General features: G+C 55.3%; 1 protein-coding gene across 1 annotated transcript in view; it reads right to left on the bottom strand.

Annotated features, from left to right (window-relative positions):
• LOC116946882 (pleckstrin homology domain-containing family G member 5-like) overlaps window positions 1–21,510 on the bottom strand; it is a 34,106-nt gene that overhangs the window by 6,176 nt on the left and 6,420 nt on the right. Inside the window, exons 2-11 of the mRNA XM_032962116.2 lie at window positions 20,750–20,931; window positions 14,339–14,482; window positions 9,679–9,774; window positions 9,176–9,226; window positions 8,549–8,698; window positions 6,759–6,869; window positions 3,189–3,338; window positions 2,275–2,412; window positions 1,502–1,618; window positions 173–305 (exon numbers count right to left, since the gene is read on the bottom strand). Of these exons, the coding sequence (XP_032818007.2) occupies window positions 173–305; window positions 1,502–1,618; window positions 2,275–2,412; window positions 3,189–3,338; window positions 6,759–6,869; window positions 8,549–8,698; window positions 9,176–9,226; window positions 9,679–9,774; window positions 14,339–14,482; window positions 20,750–20,931 (1,272 nt within the window). The remainder of the gene's footprint in view (window positions 1–172; window positions 306–1,501; window positions 1,619–2,274; window positions 2,413–3,188; window positions 3,339–6,758; window positions 6,870–8,548; window positions 8,699–9,175; window positions 9,227–9,678; window positions 9,775–14,338; window positions 14,483–20,749; window positions 20,932–21,510) is intronic.

The following is a 21,510-nucleotide window of genomic DNA, read 5'->3' as shown; positions in this document are numbered from 1 at the left end:
GTTGACAATGGTCTAAGTAGACAAGTAATGGCGATGCTTATCATGATGATCATCATCATGGTTTTGTCGACTGTAATTGACGACCAACGGTGATGATGGTTGTTGTGTTTATGTTGACTGATGATGGCGATTGTGATGATGATGATGATTGCGATTGTGATGATGGTCGAACCCGGGTCTCGGAGCTCCCTGCACACGAGTCGGTCCACGGCCATGGGTGGCCGGATGATTCGAGTCTTCTCGCCGCGCCGCGTCCACTTTGACACGAGCAACAGGTCCGTGAAGAGCACGCAGTGCACGTCCAGCTAGAGGGCGGGGGGGGGGGGGGGGTCATGGAGTTAAGAAGGTTTGGAGTCACGGGGACATTGGACACGGGGTTTTGAAGTCATGGGACACGGGGATATGGGGACCTGGCACACGGGGATATGGGGACCTGGGACACGGGATTATGGCGATTGAACACGTTGGCTTTCGCAAACCAATATTACTCATAATAAAGGGTTTTTTGGGTTAGATCGCGTAAATATGAATGTGTTGTTAAATCCCGCCACAGCCAATTATTAAGGTTTGTCATGGAAACAAAACGGGACAATTATATTGCTACTTCGGCACCACCGGTGTTGTTAGAGAATAAAACGACAACCATTTACAATAAAAATAAAATTGGGATATTCGTGGCACGGGGTGATGTGGCATGAGGAGGCCAGGGGGATGCAGGGTCACAGAGACATAGGGACATAAGGACACAAAGACTTGGAGGGACACAGGGTCACAGGGACATGGGTTGGAGGCGTGTAGGCAAGGGTCCAGGAGGACATGGGAATATTTTTTGTATTTTACCAGGTAAGGCCCACTGAGCTATATAGCTCGTTTTCAGAAGCTACCTGGCCACAAATGATAGGCCAATTAAGAGACTCATCATTTGGAAAATGGATAGCAGCCAAATACTCTAAACGCGTGTTGATTCTATATGTGGAGAAAAAAAACAGGATCCGGGGAAATATCCGTGCGACCACGGGGAGTGAGACACGCAAACTCAGAATATACAGGCATCGTCAGGGTCAGGATCGAACCCACGGCCTCCTATGTACCAGGCGAGGTAGATAATATATCACCACCATGGCAAATATGGGGACATGGGTATTGCAGATGGCATATGGGAACAAGGTGGGGCAAAGTGATACAGGGGTACGGAGACGTATGTATGTTAAATTTCTTTCACACCGTATGTATCCAACCTTGCTAATGGGAGGTGCGGGGGAAGGAGATGCGGTGACATCTGGAGGCGGGGGGGGGGGAAGTTGAATGTGGGGTCACTGGAACTGCAGGGGCGACGAGGTCATGGACCCGTGGGAGGCAGCCACATAGCGACACAGGGCATGGAGATTCAAGAGGAGACTCGGGAGCTGAGGAGACACAAAGGCTTTGGCAACCGTGGCTCAGCCGATTGGACGAGGTTGTGCGAGGAGGTTGAGGAAAAAGGAGCGTTGTGGCATCGTACCCGGTCCCTGCCGTCCCTCATCTTGAGGGGTCCCTCGAGCACGACCTCTCGGTACCGCGATCGCCCGGCCCCCGGGATGGGGCCCATGAGGTCCAGGCAGCTGAACTCCAGCAGGATCTGCAGGGGTCACGGAGACACGATGCCGCTCGCGAGAATCGTATCGGCAGCGGTGACGGTGGTGGCGATGATGATGATGGCGGTTTCCGTCATTATAATGGTGAGCAACAATTACAGTAATGATGATACTCTTCATGATAGTGATGACAGTGGTTGTGATGATAGTGACAATGATGATAATCAGGATGGTTGGAGTGTTGCTGCTGCTGCTACTGGTGGCGAGTTTTCAGTTTCTGATGATAATGGCAGTCGTGATAATGGAGATGATGGTGGTGGTTGTAGTGGTGGTGGTGGTGGTAGGGGTATCGATGATGGCATACCTTTCAAACCCATACGGTTTACTCGTATTCTTGTACAAGGTAATTGAGTACAAGAACGTTTTGTCTATTTGTTTGTGTGTTCTCCCTTGTGATGGGACTTTAAGGATGAACGTTGAGATTTATAAGGGCACGGGGTGACCAATAAGGTCTGAATTGGTCTGTAATAAGGTAGGGCACTGAAAAGGGGCTGACAAGGTGTGTAGTGGTGATGATGGAAATTAAAGTGGTGATGAAAAAATTACGACGATGATGGCAGTGATGATAATGGTGGTAATGATGGTGACGGCGATGATGATAATGATGATGGTTACGGTCCAGAAGGTTGTCCCCCCTCACCCTGTCCACCTCCTCGGAGCCAGGCTCCACCACCTCGTAGGCCTCGATCCGTGCCGCCACCCCTGCCACACGCCGCTGCTCCTGCCGCATCTTCAACTCGGCGTTCACCTCGACGATGAACCCCTCCACGCTCTCTGCCTGCACACGCCGCTCACCTCGTCACTCTCCGCCTGCACACGCCGCTCACCTCGTCACTCACCTCGTCACTCTCCGCCTGCACACACTCTGCTCACCTCATCACTCACCTCGTCACTCACCTCGTCACTCACCTCGTCACTCACCGCCTGCACACGCCGCTCACCTCGTCACTCACCGCCTCGCTCACCTCGTCACTCACCTCGTCACTCACCGCCTCGCTCACCTCGTCACTCACTACACTCTCTGCCTGCACACAAACGGCTCACTTCGTCGCTAACCTCCACGTTTTCCGCCTACACAAACAAACCTCATCACTCACCTCCTCACCAGATCACTCACTGTGATGTGAGATGCAGGGTACTGGGTACAGGGGACAGGGTGCAGGGTGCTGGGTGCAGGGTGCAGGGTGCTGGGTACAGGGTGCAGGGTGCTGGGTACAGGGTGCAGGATGCTGGGTACTGGGGACAGGGTGCAGGGTGCTGGGTGCAGGGTGCAGGGTGCTGGGTGCAGGGTGCTGGGTACAGGGTGCAGGGTGCAGGGTGCTGGGTGCAGGGTGCTGGGTGCAGGGTGCAGGGTGCTGGGTACAGGGTGCTGGGTACAGGGTACAGGGTGCAGGGTGCAGGGTGCTGGGTACAGGGCGCTGGGTACAGGGTGCTGGGTACAGGGTACAGGGTGCAGGGTACAGGGTGCTGGGTACAGGGTGCAGGGTGCAGGGTGCTGGGTACAGGGTACAGGGTGCAGGGCGCTGGGTACAGGGCGCTGGCTACAGGGTTCACCATGGCCAGCAGGGCAGTGCGGTCCCCCTCCGCATCGGTTTTCTGCAGCATGGCACGCAGCAGCAGTGGGTACTTGGTGAGGCGCTGGTGAGGGCTCGCCAGCATGTCCAGCAGCTTGAGCCGGCTACACGGCTTCTGGGACTCGGCCCACTGCACGCACACCCATACACATACACACCCAATATACACACCGATACACAACAACCGCCATTAGCCACTAAGTGGCGATGACTTCACCACGACGCTTGTGCCAGGCCATGTGCACCTTGAGGCCACGTGAAGTGTCGAACGCCCGCTGGCAGGAGGTCACGGGGCAGACCCAAGTGCCACTAAGATGACTGAGATGACTGGCTGATGCACCACCTGTGCCCCCTACTGTGCCAACCTGCTGTGCTTTAGCCACCCGGCGCTCCGCTCGTTGTTGTGAGTGTCGCTCCTCTGCCCTCCGTTGTTGTTGGAGGGCGACTGCCTCCAACTGCCCAGCAGCGTCCTTCACGAGCCTCCTCCACAGAGGCCGATCTTGACACCGCTGGTACCAGTCATCGGCAAGTCCACTCAGCTCCACGTCCTCCTGTACCACATCACTCCATCTCTTCTCTAGCCCGTGCCGCGCCCGTTTAGCCTCCTCGATCTTTCAACGATTTGTAAGCTCACAAAATCCAGCCTAGTTAAACCCAGGATGGATCGTAGGCAGGTTAGCCTAAATGTTTCTAACGGGCGAAGATGTTCCATTAGGGGGGTCCACGTTTCGCAAGCGTAAATAAGGGAGGGAATGACCGTGGCCGAGAAGATCTGAAGCTTAGTGCGGAGCGACAGACCAGGTAGCTTCCACACAGTGTTACGCAACCTATGAAAAGATATTGCCGCTCGACTGATTCGGAGTGAGACCTCTGCTGTTAAACTGGAGCTGGTCATAAGCACACTGCCCAGGTATGGGAAACTCTCCACTCCCTCCACAACTGCCCCATCACCGATTGGGAGTTGTGGGGGTTGAGTGTCCGATGGTACAAAATACCCAGGCAGGTGCTTAGTTTTGGTGGGGCTGATGGTAAGGCCCCATCTCTTAGTGGCACGCTCCAGTCTCAGCAGCAGCGTCTCCAACTCCTCCTCTGAATGAGCAGCTATTACTAAATCATCGGCATACATAACGTGGTTGAGCAATAGGGAGCCATCCCTTGACCGCACCCGGGCATCGATCAGCCTCCCATTATATCTGTACCAAATGGAGGTTCCCCCGGTACAGCTATTGAAGGCTTCACGAACTACGTGGTCAAAATAGATGTTAAATAATGTGGGAGCCAGAGGACATCCCTGTCGCACCCCAAGGTGTACAGGGAATGACTCTGACTCCGGCCACGTAGTTTTACCCGGGCCCGCTCACCATCATGAAGGTCCTTAATGATCGTGAGCAGAGGGTCAGGGACTCCAAAAGCACGAAAAACAACCCAGAGTCCAGGCCTACTGATGGTATCATATGCCTTGACCAGGTCAATAAAGCAGAGATGCAGGTCTTGTTGGAATTCCCTACACCTCTGCTGTAGCAGACGGACAGAAAATATGGCATCTGTACACGACCGCCCTTTCCTGAAACCGCATTGGGGCTCCGCAAGCCTCTCCTCAGCGTGCCTGGCAAGGCGATGTTGAATAATCCTTGCCAGGACCTTTCCCGGCACACTGAGGAGTGAGATGCCCCTGTAGTTGTTACCGTCTGTGCGGTCCCCCTTCTTAAAGAGGGGGACCACCAGGGCATCCTTCCAATCCTGCGGAACCCATCCAGTGGTCCAGACTGTTGTTATGATGTCATATAGGGCAGTGTGTGCACAAACGCCACCCTCCCTCAGCATTTCGCTTGGGAGATCATCTCTACCCGGTGCCTTTCCTGGTCTCAGACTCCGGATCGCCTTCAGTACTTCCTCAACAGATGGCACCTCAGCCAGCCACTCACAGGGGGTGACTTTTTCCAATATTTGAGGCACCGCAGCCTCAGCAGGGTCATCCCCACTTTGTGCCACGATGTTTTCCTGGATGAGGGATTTCCCCTCCCCCAGGACCTCACATAAATGCTCAGCAAATCTGCCAACCTGTTCCTGGGGGTCGGAGATTGGATCACCGTTTTTTCCCCGAATGATGGTAATTGGTGCGGCGCTGCAGGTTACTTTTTTGATGGAGTTAAATAGAGATTTGTGAACGCGGGCTACTGAGGCAGACTCCATCTCCTCAGCAACCCGCGACCACCACCCATCCTTGCAGCGCCTCACGGCTCTCCGAACTTCCGAGCGAAGGCTGCGGTAAGCCTCCTCATTCTCTGACGTGGGATTCTGTAGCCGATGACAGTGGGCCTGTCGCTTTTTCTCAACCATCCTGAACACCTCCTCTGTCAGCCAGGGTCTCTGGGGAGGTCTGGACCGCGTACCTAAAGCAGCCATTGCAGCTGCATGAGTCACAGTCCTAAACCTCGCTCATTTACCCTCGACATCAGGAGGAGTGGGGGACGATGCCAACCCCAGCCGCAAGCGATGATGAAATTCTCACTTGCAACTTTCATCAGCTAACTGAGACCAGGCCACTTTAGGTTGGAATGGGGTCCTGGGTGTACACCCACCACTGGAGTGGAAGAATGGCAGGCGCATCTTACAGATGACAAGTCGATGGCCAGAGGGCAGATCAGCTCCACGGTAGGTCCTGGTGTCAAGGACATGGGCTCGCATCCGCTGGTCCGTCACTATGTAGTCCAGCAGATGTTCTTGCTTGGACCCGGGTTGCATCCATGATGTTGTGTGGATGCGCCGATGCCAGAACAGCATGTTGGTAATTACAAGCCCATGGGCTGCACAAAGATCTAGCAGCCTCCTACCGTTGTTATTGACCTGATCTGGCCCATGCCCTCCAATCACTCCAGACCAGGTGCCAGCATCATGACCAACTCGGGCATTGAAGTCACCCAACAAGATGACTCATTCCCGAGGGGCCACTTTAGCCAGCACCTGTGACAGGAGGTCACAGAAGGCATCTGACTCATCGGCTTTGCCTGCATCCCTCCATGGATGTTCGTCTTCGGTGGGGGCATAAGTAACCACGACCACCAATCCTCGCCTCCGATTGATGGGAAGGCGAGCCCAAAGTAGCCTGGGGCTTACAGCTTCCCACACCTCACCGCCACGCTCCCACGCCCCTTTCATTATTTTGTTCAAAAGAAGAGCCACACCCTGTTGTTTGGCAGTCTGCTGCCCCGAGTAGAGGACTGTCCACACCCACATACACACACACACCCACACACATACACACACACCCATACACAACCACACCCTGATACCCATACACACACATACACACCCTGATACCCATACACACACACACATACACACCCTGATACCCATACACACCCATACACATACATACCGATAACCCATATACACCCCCAACACCCCGATACCAACACACATACCGATACATGCACCGGTATGGGGCGATAGTGATACACCTCGACACAGTGTTGCAGGGTGTGCCACGTGGTGTGGCGGTGTGGTGCTCGTGGTGTGGCGGTGTGCCACGTGGTGACGTGTCGCTGACCGTGAGGTAGATGCGGAAGACCTCATTGTCGCGGATGAGGCTGCGAGCGTAGTCGGTGCTCTGCTGCTCGCTCAGGTAGTACCGCAGGTACGGCTCGAAGCGCTCGCGGAACTACGCGCCACGGCACCGCCCCACATACCACGCAGCGCACCACGGTACACACAGCGCAGACAGGCACACAGCACACAACACGCAGCACACCACACAGCGCGCACAACGGTAAGCAAGATGAAGTAGGCACGCAGCGTTGATTTGTGTAGTCACGCAGTTTGGTGGGTTCCAGAGTGTGGTGGGTTCTAGGGGCTGATGGGTTCCAGAGTGTGGTGGGTTCTAGGGGCTGATGGGTTCCAGAGTGCGGTGGGTTCTAGGGGCTGATGGGTTCCAGAGTGTGGTGGGTTCTAGGGGCTGATGGGTTCCAGAGTGCGGTGGGTTCTAGGGGCTGATGGGTTCCAGAGTGCGGTGGGTTCAAGGGGCTGATGGGTTCCAGAGTGCAGTAGGTTCTAGGGGCTGATGGATTCCAGCGTGTGGTGGGTTCTAGGGACTGATGGGTTCCAGAGTGCGGTGGGTTCTAGGGGCTGATGGGTTCCAGAGTGCGGTGGGTTCTAGGGACTGATGGGTTGCAGAGTGCGGTGGGTTCTAGGGGCTGATGGGTTCCAGAGTGCGGTGGGTTCTAGGGGCTGATGGGTTCCAGAGTGTGGTGGGTTCTAGGGGCTGATGGGTTCCAGAGTGCGGTGGGTTCTAGGGGCTGATGGGTTCCAGAGTGCGGTGGGTTCTAGGGGCTGATGGGTTCCAGTGGCTGATGGGTTGCAGAGTGTGGTGGGTTCTAGGTGCTGATGGATTCCAGAGTGTGGTGGGTTCTAGGGGCTGATGGGTTCCAGAGTGCGGTGGGTTCTAGGGGCTGATGGGTTCCAGAGTGCGGTGGGTTCTAGGGGCTGATGGGTTCCAGTGGCTGATGGGTTGCAGAGTGTGGTGGGTTCTAGGGGCTGATGGGTTCCAGAGTGTGGTGGGTTCTAGGGACTGATGGGTTGCAGAGTGTGGTGGGTTTTAGGGGTTGATGGGTTCCAGAGTGTGGTGGGTTCTAGGGGCTGATGGGTTCCAGAGTGTGGTGGGTTCTAGGGGTTGATGGGTTCCAGAGTGTGGTGGGTTCTAGGGGCTGATGGGTTCCAGAGTGTGGTGGGTTCTAGGGGCTGATGGGTTCCAGAGTGCGGTGGGTTCTAGGGGCTGATGGGTTCCAGAGTGCGGTGGGTTCTAGGGGCTGATGGGTTCCAGAGTGTGGTGGGTTCTAGGGGCTGATGGGTTCCAGAGTGCGGTGGGTTCTAGGGGCTGATGGGTTCCAGAGTGCGGTGGGTTCTAGGGGCTGATGGGTTCCAGAGTGTGGTGGGTTCTAGGGGCTGATGGGTTCCAGAGTGTGGTGGGTTCTCGGGGCTGATGGGTTCCAGAGTGTGGTGGGTCCAGAGTGTGGTGGGTTCTAGGGGCTGATGGGTTCCAGAGTGCGGTGGGTTCTAGGGGCTGATGGGTTCCAGAGTGTGGTGGGTTCTAGGGGCTGATGGGTTCCAGAGTGCGGTGGGTCCAGAGTGTGATGGGTTCTACGGTCTGATGGGTGGGTTAGAGTGTGGGTGGGTGAGAGTGTGGGTGGGTTAGAGTGTGGGTGGGTTAGAGTGTGGGTAGGTTAGAGTGTGGGTGGGTTAGAGTGTGGGTGGGTTTGAGCCTGGATTTGGCTAGAGGGCTGTTAAGGGCTCCGGGGCCTTCGTGTGACAAGGGCGGTGGGGGGTGGGGGGGGGGGTGCTCACCCCGGTAAAAGCCCCGCGGAGGTCTGCGGGGCGGAGCGGCGCGCGCAACGAGCGCGACCGCTGGAGCGCGGGCGCCAGCTGCTCCCGCCACAGCCCCTTGTGCAGCGCCAGCAGCTGCGGCACGTTCACAAACACACGCTCCACCTGCACCTGCACCACCGGCGAGATGTGGGCGGGGGGGGGGGGGGGGAGATCGGTGATTGTGGGTGACGTCACGGGCCGTCACGGAGCGTCGCCGACTGATCGCGACGGGCCGGCACGGGCTGTGGCATCGCGCGTGGTAATAAACGATCATCACGTGAACTCCGGTGGTCATCCTCGCAGCAACAAACACGGCGGTCACCGCCGTCGCCGCGGCGCTTTCAGGTGCGCTTCTGCGGCCGTCTGGAACGCTCTTCCTTCCGATATTAGGAAGCCACTGGAGCTATGTACTTTCAAATCTCGATTGAAAACTCATTTCTTTAGAACTGCTTTTTGGGTTTAGTTTGTTGGCCTTCCCCCGCACCTCCGATTAGCGCTGCTGGCTAGGTACGGTGCGAAAGAAGTTCAACATACATACTTCATCGGCTATCGCTGACCCGTACAGACTCTTAACGAGCATCACGGGCGGCACCATCGTGAGGTCACCTCTCTGAGCAGCCCGGTCTCCTGCAGGTTGAGCAGGCAGCTGATGAAGAGCTGCACCGAGAGACGAGCACAGGCACAGATGTCAGAAACGGAGACGCGATTCACTCGCTCACTCGTTCATTGTTTCATTCGTTCGACTTGCTCACTCGCGAGAAATCGTCGACAGGCATTCACTCAACGCAATGAATTCGCTCGTTTAATCACCCCACGCGTTTATTCACTCGTTCGTTCACTCACCCATTCATCTCATTCGCGCACCCGCACACTCATTCCTGAACACATTCACTTGTCCATTCATTTATTGAGGAATCGATTCATTAACTCAATCCACTCATTCAGCCATCAGTGGGAATCGGTGAGGATCGGCAGGGATCGGTGGAAAATTGCGAGGATTGGTGAGGATGGGTAAGGATCGGTGGAGAATGGCGAGGATTGGTGGAGAATTGTGGAGATCGGTGAGGATTAATGATTGGCGAGGATCGATGGGGACCAAGGGCACTCACGTCACACAGGAGCTGCAGGCTACGCATGTAGGACATCTCGGTGCTGAACAGCTCCCACGTGGCCTCCTGCTGCTGGTAGCTCCGGTGGCTCAGGCTCTAAGAGGTGGACAATGTAAGGTGGACAATGCGATGTGGACAATGCCAGGGTGGACAATGGGAGGTAGCAAATACGATATGAATAATGCGAGGTGGACAATGCGAGGTGGACAATGCGAGGTGGAAAATACGATATGGACAATGTGAGGTGGAAAATACGATATGGACAATGCGAGGTGGAAAAAACGATATGGACAATGCGAGGTGGACAATGTAAGGTGGACAAAATTACGGCGGACAATGCGCGGTGGACGTGTTCAACGACACACCATGTTGCCTCGAGTAAATACACATCTTCGCCGGGGGAAACAAAGGCGGCCGGGTGCCATGAAGGCGCCACACCGCAGGTACTCGAGCGGTATTTTTATTTCTGGAAGATTTGCTGGTTTATCCCAGGATGTTTCTGATGCGCGTCGTCGCTTTAAGATGTTTCTCTGTTCATATTTTGTTTGTTGCGGTTGCACCCGACTCAAGAGCCGCATGGCTCACAGGGCTCTACCTCATAAATGAAACTTGAAGCTAAACTTGAAGAATTAATATTTCCCACAACCTCCACCGCCTATGACTACGTCTGCGATGAGCACCGTCGGGGGCGACGCGCGACCCTCGGTTACCAAGTCCCAACATAAGCTATTTTTTTAATGTAACTTTTACCAGGTAATAGCCCACTGAGCTATATAGCTTCTTTTTCAGAAGCGACCTAAATGACAGCTCCGCGAAGTGGCTTATCATCGTGTGGAAATTTATAGCAGCCAAATACTCTAAACGGGGTGATGTTGATTCTAAATGTTGAGGGAAAATCCAGAGGACCTGGAGAAAAATCCGCACGACCACGGGGAGAGAGACACCGCAAACTCCAAATATACAGCAGAAGGTGCCAGGGTCGCGATCGAACTCACGAACTCCTGTAGACCAGGTGAGATCGTTAACATCTCGACACCACATTGGAGTCAAACCCGAAGGCATGCGACCGGCCGAGAAACTCGGCACGGCAACCCAAACTCACAGGCAGCTCGAGTTCAATGCACATTGAATATCGTAGCCTCTGCCGACAACCCAGAATCGGACTACCGTAACTAAACTGGCTGAATCCGATGAGCGATAAAGCTCTTTTTTACAGATGTCCAGTAGGTGCACGGGGTCAGAACGTTACACCAACAAAGAGGACAAAAACACGATACGAGTACAAAGTAAAGGAAAGGTAAATAACTTTGAAAACAAATACAAATAAAACGAATAAAAAATGTTTATCCCACCACGTAAATCTCACTCGGCTATTAGCGTCTTCTTTCAGAAGCGACCTGGCCACAAATGATAGCTCCGCTCATCACGAGGGTTTTGTGGCTCACGGAAACTCGCTGTACGGGACATGGCTGATATGGGGGACCTTTGCGTGTGTGGGGAGGGGGAGCGGGAGCGGTAGCGTAGTGGTTAGGCACATCGCGCTACGAACCCGGACCACCCAAGTTCGATTCCCGTTCACACAGCAAACGTCGTTGATGAATATCTGAACCTGTCCTGGGCCGCTCCTAGGTTGACTCCACTTTTGATGAGCACCCGGTGCAGAGTTTAAACTCAAGCACTGGGGAGACAAAGGCGGCCGCGCGTGGTGGTGCTGGTCACCCACCCTCCCCCCCTCCCTAGTGTACAGCGCCGGCCTTCGTAGGTGCTACTCGCCAACAACACTTGCCCCAACAGTCTGTTGAGGCTATATGGGGGATCTTTGTCTTGCGCTAGTGGATACTGGTGGCAGAGTGGTTAACACACTCCCCTAACGAACCCGGGCGAGCAGAGTTCGGTTCTTTGCCACAGCTAACATCAGTGGCGAGTGATACCACAGCTAATCAATCTGTGGAAAAAGAGCTTCATAGCTTATCGGACTTCTCCAGTGTTAGTAAAAATTCTGATTCAATCCTGGGCCTCGCTCCCACCCCTCAACTTTTCACCAACCCACACTGACCAGCGCGGCGAAGTATGGTCGACTAAACCACCCCCCCCCCTCCCCTACCGTCACGGCATGGAGATGTTTTCATCCAGCAGTGGGTTGACAAAGGGCTGTAATCTATTATTATTAAATGCGTTGCTATGATCATTCCTCACCTTCATGGAGCGCTGCCACGTTGCGATATGAAAGTGGGGTTTGAAGCTAATATGTGAATTCTGTGAAGGCGTCTCTCCACCTCCCCCCCCACCTCTCTCGCCTTTGAAGTTTCGCTCGGCAAAAACACGGCGCGAATAACAACACGACGGAGCATCGCAAGTTCACCGCCGTGTCTTCCCTGGGACAATGGAAACTCTCGCGATCTGCCAAAAACAATGAACAGGCAAAAGAGGAGGTGGTGGTGGCGGCCGTGCGTACGCGTGTACGATGAACTTCTTTCACGCACTACGTACGTAGCCAACGCTACGGAGGCGCGGGGGAAGGACAGCAAACTAAGCACAACGACGAGATTGGAATGAGCTTGTCGATCTAGATCAGGGGTGGGGAACGTCCGGCCCGCAGGCCGTATGAGGCCCGCGATATCATTTGGGTCTCTGTCCCTGCCAAGGCAACCGCAGGCGGGAGTCGAAATTTAATCAATCTAGGAGCAAACCTGGAAAAGCAGTTGCGAGTAGTAGCAACATCATCAATACCAGCTAACATCATCACACGCCTCGCTAAAGAGAAGCAGTTCCAGCCATCACATTAGGGGTGAGTTAATTAAATGTTTGACCAAATATAACAGGCTGTTTTTTTAAGTTGATCATTTTGTATGGCCCGCGAATGATGTGATAAATATCCAAATGGCCCTTGGCAGAAAAAATGTTCCCAACCCCTGATCTAGATGGTGATTTAATAGTGCACGTCTGCCAGTGGCTTCCTAATGTCGGAAGGAAGAGCGTTCCAGGCGGCCGCAGAAGCAGCGGCGCATCTGAATGCGCGACGCGGTGACCACCGGCTTTGTTCGGTAGCCAGCAGCCAAAAGGCTCCGCTGCTCCGAGGGTGGCCGCGGGGTCGGGGCGACGGCGAGGCGGCACCGGCGGAGAGGGCCTGGGTTCACATCCAGGTTTTAGCATCCCGTGATTAACCGGGTTCTCGGGTGTGGCGAGTTGATGGTCTCGGCCTGGTTACAAGTGACTCACATAGAGACCCATAGACACTGACATAGAGACCCATAGACACTCACGTAAATACCCATAGACACTCACATAAATACCCATAGACACTGACATAGAGACCCATAGACACTCACGTAAATACCCATAGACACTCACATAAATACCCATAGACACTCACATAGATACCCATAGACACTCACATAGAGACCGATAGACACTCACATAAATACCCATAGACACTGACATAGAGACCCATAGACTCACAGACTGAGTTGTGATTAAACGGGGTTCTCAAGGTGTAAGCCAGTTGATGATCTCTGGGAGGGTGGCAGGAAAAGACAAGTCAATCTCGCCAGTGACCTTTGACCCCTCGCGCCGTCAGCGCCTCCCGTGGCGAAGGCGCAAATTCGGCCCCGGATTAAACGCACGGAACAACCCTCCCCCCGGACTAGAACAACGACGACGGTGACGGTGAACATACACACAAGACAATATAGACGCATACAATAATTAACTGCGGCCACTGCTGGATGAATACCCTCTCCATGCCCAAGCACTCACACAGCCTTCCCCCCTCCCCCTCTCCCCCCTTGCTCCTCCCCCCTCACTCACCTATATAACCTCTTGCCACGGCAGATCTCTCGCCTATTTCAGCATTTTTTTATTGCTGTGGTTGTTCCACCTGATGAAGATTGCTTGTGTTGCCACCGAAACGTCGTGATTTATTTCATTTTATTTCTACCTACGTGACTTTACCGAAACAACCAAAGAGTATGTGACCATACTTCACCACGCTCGTCATTGTGGGTTGGTGAAGGGGGGGGGAGGGCGATGGAAACAAGAGCAGTTCAAGCACTCATTTAAGACTGAGCCGACCTAGGGGAGGCCCAGAACCGGTTCAGATATCACTCACCACCGATGGGTTCATCGTGGAGTGCGCCAACCACTGCGTCACCGCTCCATCCCAAATACATATCCAGGCCAACCTCGCCTCGTCTCGACAGTCATCGTCTCTCGCGGGTCGGAGGGTGGTAGTTTTCGAGATGGTCAGGGGTTATGGATGGTGGTGGGGCTAGTCAGGGGGCCACGGTGGCTGCGAGATGTTAACTATCTCGCCTGGTATACAGGAGGTCGTGGGTTCGATCCCGACCCTGACGCCAGGCTGTATATTTGGAGTTTGCGTGTTTCTCTCTCCCCGTGGTGGTGCGGATTTTTCTCCGGGTCCTCTGGTCTTTCCCTCCACATTTAGAATCAACATCACGCATTTAGAGTATTTGGCTGCTACTATAAATTTCCACGTGGTGATGAGCCACTTCGTTGATAGCCAGGTCGCTTCTAAAAAAAAAGAGCTACATCGCTCAGTGGACCTTACCTGGTAAAATAATACAAATTGTTTCGTTTAGTTCTCACGACCTTTGCCCCCGAGCTTGGCCTTGACCATGACCCTGACCGTGGTGAGCCTGACCTTGGGGTCGTGGCAGATTTGTGTCCACGAGGCTTCGAGGTCGGGCAGCGGCTCGCTCCACTCGGCGGCGTCGCGAGGCCGGGGGAGGCCGTGGAGCTCGAAGGCCGAGAGGCGGCCCCGGAGGATCTCCAGCCGGTCCGAATCCTGCGCACAAAGACAAAGGTCCCCCCTCCCCTCTTATAGCCTCCATCAGACTGTTGGGGCAAGTGCTATTAGCGAGCACACATCGAAGCTGGCGTGGCACAGGAGGGAGGTGGGTGGCCAGTTACCACGCCCGATCACCTTCGTCTCCCCTGTGCTCATGTTTGCACACCGCACCAGGTACGATACGCAATTAAGGCCCAGTCGACCTAGGGGAGGCACAGGACCGGTTCAAATATTCTTCAGCGGAAATCGAACTCGGGTCATCGGGGTTCATAGCGCAGTGTGTTAACCACTGCAGGCATGCACACAATTTACACATTGACACACATACATACACACACACGTACACATAGATATACAGATATACGAACAACAAAGACAAAGATCCTCCATATAGCTTTAACAGACTGTTGGGGCAAGTGTTGTCAGCGAGCACCTATGAAGGCCGGCATGGCACACGGTGGGTGGACAGCACCACGCTCGTCCGCCTTTGTCTCCCCAGTGGCGATGTTTACACACCGAACAAGGTACTCATTTGAGGCAGTCACCGTTGTTGGCCGTGAGCGGGAATCGAACTCGTGCCGCTGGGTTCCAAGCGTAGCGGCGCTAACCGCTGCACCACCGCTCCCCCCTTGGTATGTGGTGCCACTCGACTCGCGCCCAGAGACTGTCACGTTGCTCAAGATCTGCGTTTCGAATCGCGACGACCGTCGCTCACAAATCCCGGCGGCGAGCGTTCGGTGGCGATGAGTGCAGCAGTAGAGGTCCAGGACACCGCAGTAGAGGTCCGAGTGGGTGGCTGCGTGCGTCAGTGCGTAGGCGGGTGGGTGATGGAGCGGGTGGGTGATGGAGCGGGTGGGTGGGTGATGGAGCGGGTGGGTGGGTGATGGAGCGGGTAGGTGATGGAGCGGGTAGGTGATGGAGCGGGTGGGTGATGGAGCGGGTGGGTGATGGAGCGGGTGGGTGAGTGATGGAGCGGGTAGGTGAGTGATGGAGCGGGTGGGTGAGTGATGGAGCGGGTGGGTGAGTGATGGAGCGGGTGGGTGAGTGATGGAGCGGGTAGGTGATGGAGCGGGTGGGTGATGGAGCGGGTGGGTGGGTGATGGAGCGGGTGGGTGGGTGATGGAGCGGGTGGATGAGTGATGGAGCGGGTGGGTGAGTGATGGAGCGGGTGGGTGATGGAGCGGGTGGGTGATGGAGCGGGTGGGTGGGTGATGGAGCGGGTGGGTGGGTGATGGAGCGGGTAGGTGATGGAGCGGGTAGGTGATGGAGCGGGTGGGTGATGGAGCGGGTGGGTGATGGAGCGGGTGGGTGAGTGATGGAGCGGGTAGGTGAGTGATGGAGCGGGTGGGTGAGTGATGGAGCGGGTGGGTGAGTGATGGAGCGGGTGGGTGAGTGATGGAGCGGGTAGGTGATGGAGCGGGTGGGTGATGGAGCGGGTGGACGAGCCGTGGAGCGGTAGCGCAGTGTTTGGCACGGTGGCGCCACAAACCCGGTAACCCAAGTTCAATTGGCGCTCGCGGCCAACAACATGAGCGAATATTTGAACCAGTGCCGGGCCGACTCAGCCTTAATGAAGTACCTCGTGCGGCACGCACAAAACATCAGCACCCCCTCGCGTGTCGTGCCGGCCTTACCAAACTAAGTGCTCGTGAACAGAACTTGCCCCAACAGTTTGTTAAGCCCGGTGGTACACATCTTGGTGGTACACATCCTGGTGGTACACAGCCCGGTGGTACACAGCCCGGTGTTACACATCCTGGTGGTACACAACCCGGTGGTACACATCCTGGTGGTACACATCTTGGTGGTACACATCTTGGTGGTACACATCCTGGTCGTACACATCTTGGTGGTACACATCCTGGTGGTACACATCCTGGTGGTACACATCCTGGTGGTACACATCTCAGTGTACACATCCTGGTGGTACACATCCTGGTGGTACACATATTGGTGGTACACAGCCTGGTGGTACACATCCTAATGGCACACAGCCTGACGGCGATGTGTTATTCATTGGCAGTGGGCCACATTTATCCGTGTGGTAACCACATAAACATGCGAACGTTGGGCCAACGTTGGCATGGGGTTAGAACCGTGGACCCCACGTTTCATGTTTACTGGGAAGACGTCGAAGCCTCCATTCGTCACCAACGTTGGCCGATGCTCGGCTTACGCTGGATAGACTTTTTATAGATGGCCCGACCCCGTTTCGGCATTCTGGGTGATTTCGGTCAGATCTTTTCTCGTGCATTCGAAACAAGGCAGCGGGATTGAGCTCATTAACTCGGGAAAGCCATGCGCACACACACCGAGCCTGAAGACTCTTTTGGCAAGAGGGTCTCTGCTATATTGAGATGATGTTTGGCCAACATTAATCACATTGTATGTTTTTTGTTGTTTAGCTTTTGGGAGAAAACCGGATAACCCGGAGGAAATCCATGCAGACCACGGGGGGGAGAACACACAAACTCTACAGTGCGTGGTGTGCGAACGTGCGAGTGAATGTTCCATTGCCTTGGTAAGGCCCGCAGGCTGCTGGCGGCCCCTGACAAAACACAAATGGTGAAAAGACAACCCCATCATCATCATGCTGCTGTCAAACCCCAATGGTTTCCAATGTGTGGCGGTCCTCACACTTGATGTCTTATCAGCTAAAGTGTCCCCCCCCCCCTCCTAAAAATTAGTGAACAATACTGCCATAGTGGCTCACTTAATGGCCTGGCTTGCCGTCTTGTCACAGTGGCTCACTTTGTGGCCTGGCTTGCCGTCTTGTCACAGCGGCTCGCTTAGTGGCCTGGCTTGCTGTCTTGTCACAGCGGCTCACTTAGTGGACTGGCTTGCCGTCTTGTCACAGCGGCTCGCTTAGTGGCCTGGCTTGCCGCCTTGTCACAGCGGCTCACTTAGTGGACTGGCTTGCCGTCTTGTCACAGCGGCTCGCTTAGTGGCCTGGCTTGCCGCCTTGTCACAGCGGCTCACTTAGTGGACTGGCTTGCCGTCTTGTCACAGCGGCTCGCTTAGTGGCCTGGCTTGCCGCCTTGTCACAGCGGCTCACTTAGTGGACTGGCTTGCCGTCTTGTCACAGCGGCTCACTTAGTGGACTGGCTTGCCGTCTTGTTACAGCGGCTCGCTTAGTGGACTGGCTTGCCGTCTTGTCACAGCGGCTCGCTTAGTGGACTGGCTTACCGTCTTGTCATTGTATTTGTCAAGACTCTGTGGGGGTTTTCCAGCCGTGACTGTGACCTCCTCAAGCGCAGGGTCACAGTCGCTTACAGTCTCAGCCGGGAGCGGGAGAGTGGAGGGGATGGAGGGAGGGGGGGCATAGACCCCCACAGTGGTCACGCGGAATAGAGCGAGGGATGAAGACTCATTAGAGACTTGTACCCCCATCATCATCATCCTAACATCACAATCACCGCGTCTCCATAACATTATCGTCATGATCACCATCATCAACATCATCCTATAAACGTATAATCCTCATCGTCTTGATGAGATTACAATCACATAATCACAACACCATCATCAATTAGATGGTCTCAATGTTATAGCATCCTCGTCGTCACGAGCACATCATCGTAAATAAATCATCATCGCATCAAGATCGTCACCAGCCACACAATGTTCCCATCGCACCACATTAAATCACTATCATCACAATAATATTCTAAGAGCAAGCACATCAATCATCATACCTACCAACCATCCATACATCATCACAGACCCTCGCTACTCATCTGCCTCTCCCATCATCACCGACATTTTCCCATCACAATGTTCAATTCACCGCCCCCCTCCCCCCCCCGTTCCTCCCCACCATGCCTTGCTGCGAGGGTCAACCACGCAATACATTCACAGTGAGACATTACCAGCGAATCAACAAACAAACGACACCACGGATACACGCTCGTCCTTCCCATATTAGGAAGCCACTGGAGCTGTGCACTTTTAAATCTCGACTGAAACTCATTTCGCTGCGTTTAGTTTGCCGCCCTTCCCGGGCACCTCCGGTGGGGCACGATTGGCTACGTACGGTGCGAAAGAAATTCAACGTACGCATCGCGGCGAGAGGTTACTCATTTGAGGCAGAGTCAACCGAGGCCCATAACCGGTTCAGAGATAATCGTCACTGTTTTTGGCCGTGAGCAGGAATGGAACTCGGGTAGGCCGGGTTCGTAGGGCAGCGTAGTGCTAACTGCTGCGCCACCGCTCTCCACTGAACCACAGACAAAGATCCCCCGTGTAACCTGAACAGACCGCTGGGGCAAGTGCTGTTAGCGAGCAGCACCTATGAAGGCCGGAACGGCACACGAGGGGGTGGGTGTCCAGCACCACGCCCGTCCGCCTTTGTCTAGCGATGTTTACAGTCGACGTGGGGAAGGTCCAGGACCGGTTCAGGTAATCGTCACTTGGTGCTGACCGTGAGCGGGAATCCATCCCCGGTCGTCGGGTTCGCAGCGCGCTAACCACTGCGCCACCGCTCCCCCACACAGACACACACGGCAACACAAACAAATACATACGTGCACAAATAAACACATCCAGATGCGTAAAAACAAACACAATACGCGTACACAGAAACACTTCCGGGCACACAAATACACACACGCACACGTACACAGATGAATACCACGAGCAACACACAAACGTATGCGCGCACGTGAACGCACACCACATGGAATGGACACACACAAAGACAAAGATCCCCCGTATAGCCTGAACAGACTGCTGAGGGGCAAGAGCCATATTTGAGCGCACACTCGCGCACAGACACCCACAAGCGATCCCCACGGAACAGCCGCCACGCGCACCAACGTGGCCGAGACGTCCACGCGGGGCGCGCGTGCCAGGCTCGGTGCACTCTGAGGCCGTCACGCGCAAAGTGCACAAAGTGTGTGGAAGGCTCGGCCGCTGGCAGGAGGTCACGGGACAGGCCCAGGTGTTCTGCGTTACGAGGGAGCTGGAAACCACCCCCTGTGTCGTCATCTCGGCGGTGTTCTAGCCGCCGCAGGGTGGAAAAAGGACGCTCACAATAACCAGCAGAGCACACAGACACACACTGACACACACACTGACACAAAAGACAAAGATCCCCCGTATAGCATGAACAGACTGTAGGGGCAAGTGCTGTTAAGCGAGCACCTATGAAGGCCGGCACGGCACACGAGGGGGTGGGTGGCCAGCACCACTCCCGGCCGCCTTTGTCTCCCCAGTGGCGATTTATACACAGTTGAGGCCGAGTCGACCTACTGTGCCAGCGCACCACTCACACTCTCACACACACTCATACACTCTCACACACACACAACACACACTCTACACACACACCCCCCACACACACCCCCTCACACACACCCCTCACACACACCCTCACACACCCACACACACCCACCCCCACCCCCCACACACACACCCCCACACACACACACACACCCTCACACACACCCCACACACACACACACCCTCACACACACACACACCCTCACACACACACCCCCTCACACACACACCCCCTCACACACACACCCCCTCACACACACACCCCCTCACACACACACCCCCTCACACACACACCCCCTCACACACACCCTCACACACACACCCCCTCACACACACACTCTCACACACACACTCTCACACACACACCCTCACACACACACCCTCACACACACACCCTCACACACACACCCTCACACACACACACACCCTCACACACACACCCTCACACACACACACACCCTCACACACACACCCTCACACACACACACACCCTCACACACACACCCTCACACACACACACCCTCACACACACCCTCACACACACACACCTCACACACACACACCCTCACACACACACACCCTCACACACTCACACTCTCACACACACACCCTCACACACACACCCTCGCACACACACACACCCTCGCACACACACACACCCTCGCACACACACACACCCTCACACACACACACCCTCACACACACACACCCTCACACACACACACACCCTCACACACACACACCCTCACACACACACACCCTCACACACCCTCACACACACACACCCCATCACACACACACACACCCCCCTCACACACACACACACACCCCCTCACACACACACAAACCCCCTCACACACAAACCCCCTCACACACAAACCCCCTCACACACACACACCCCCTCACACACACCCCCTCACACACACCCTCACACACACCCCCTCACACACACACCCCCTCACACCCTCTCAGACCACCGCCCACCTTCACCACTGCTCCTCCGGGCCCGAAGATGCCACCAATGCGAGCCCCCTGTCGCACCTTGCCCCACGTCCACGGGGCTCCCCGCGGGGGTCGGGGCGGCCCCCTCGGGGGCCCCACTTCTCCAGGGGGACCATCGCGTCCCCCAGGTACGACGCCATGTTCTTGCGCCTCCGGCAGGGGGTCTGCGGGGGGGGGGTAGGAGGGGAATCAGTGGAAGTAATTAGGGGGGGGGCGAGACGAGGGATGGGGGGGAGGGGTATAGGGGGACGAGATGAGTAATTATGGGGGGGGGGCAAGAGCATTATCATCTTGGGATGGGGGGGGTTACGGGGGTGGGGGGGGGGGTCCATGAGTGGAGTAATTAGTCGAAGAGACGACAGAGGGGGGGCTCATCCTCGTGTTGGCCACGTGCTAGGTAGGGGTCGTCTGTCCCCGTCGCCCCCTAATAGCTCAGCTCGCGGGCTGGGCGGTGGTGGGTGGGTGGGTGGGGGGTTAATTGCCTCTGATGGGTAATTGTCTCTGCTTGCTCGTGACTAATGACAATGAAATTGCCCCATTAAAAAGGGTGCCAGCAATTCTTAGCAGGTGAATTAAGCAACGTCAAACAGGGTCAATCCTTGCCAAGGGGCACCGCGTCTCAGAGCCTCACTGCAGCAACCGGGTGGCTCTGATGCTGCTGATGATACTGCTGATGCTGCTGCTGCTGCTGATACTGCTGCTGATACTACTGTTGCTGCGTTCCCACGTGCGTTGGAAAGCGT

The sequence above is a fragment of the Petromyzon marinus genome, chromosome 28 (assembly GCF_048934315.1).
Source record: "Petromyzon marinus isolate PM22_M1 ecotype Great Lakes invasive population chromosome 28, UKy_Petmar_22M1.pri1.0, whole genome shotgun sequence".
NCBI lineage: Eukaryota > Metazoa > Chordata > Hyperoartia > Petromyzontiformes > Petromyzontidae > Petromyzon > Petromyzon marinus.
The sequence above is the reverse complement of the archived record's forward strand: the minus strand, read 5'-3'. Positions and strand labels throughout refer to the sequence as shown.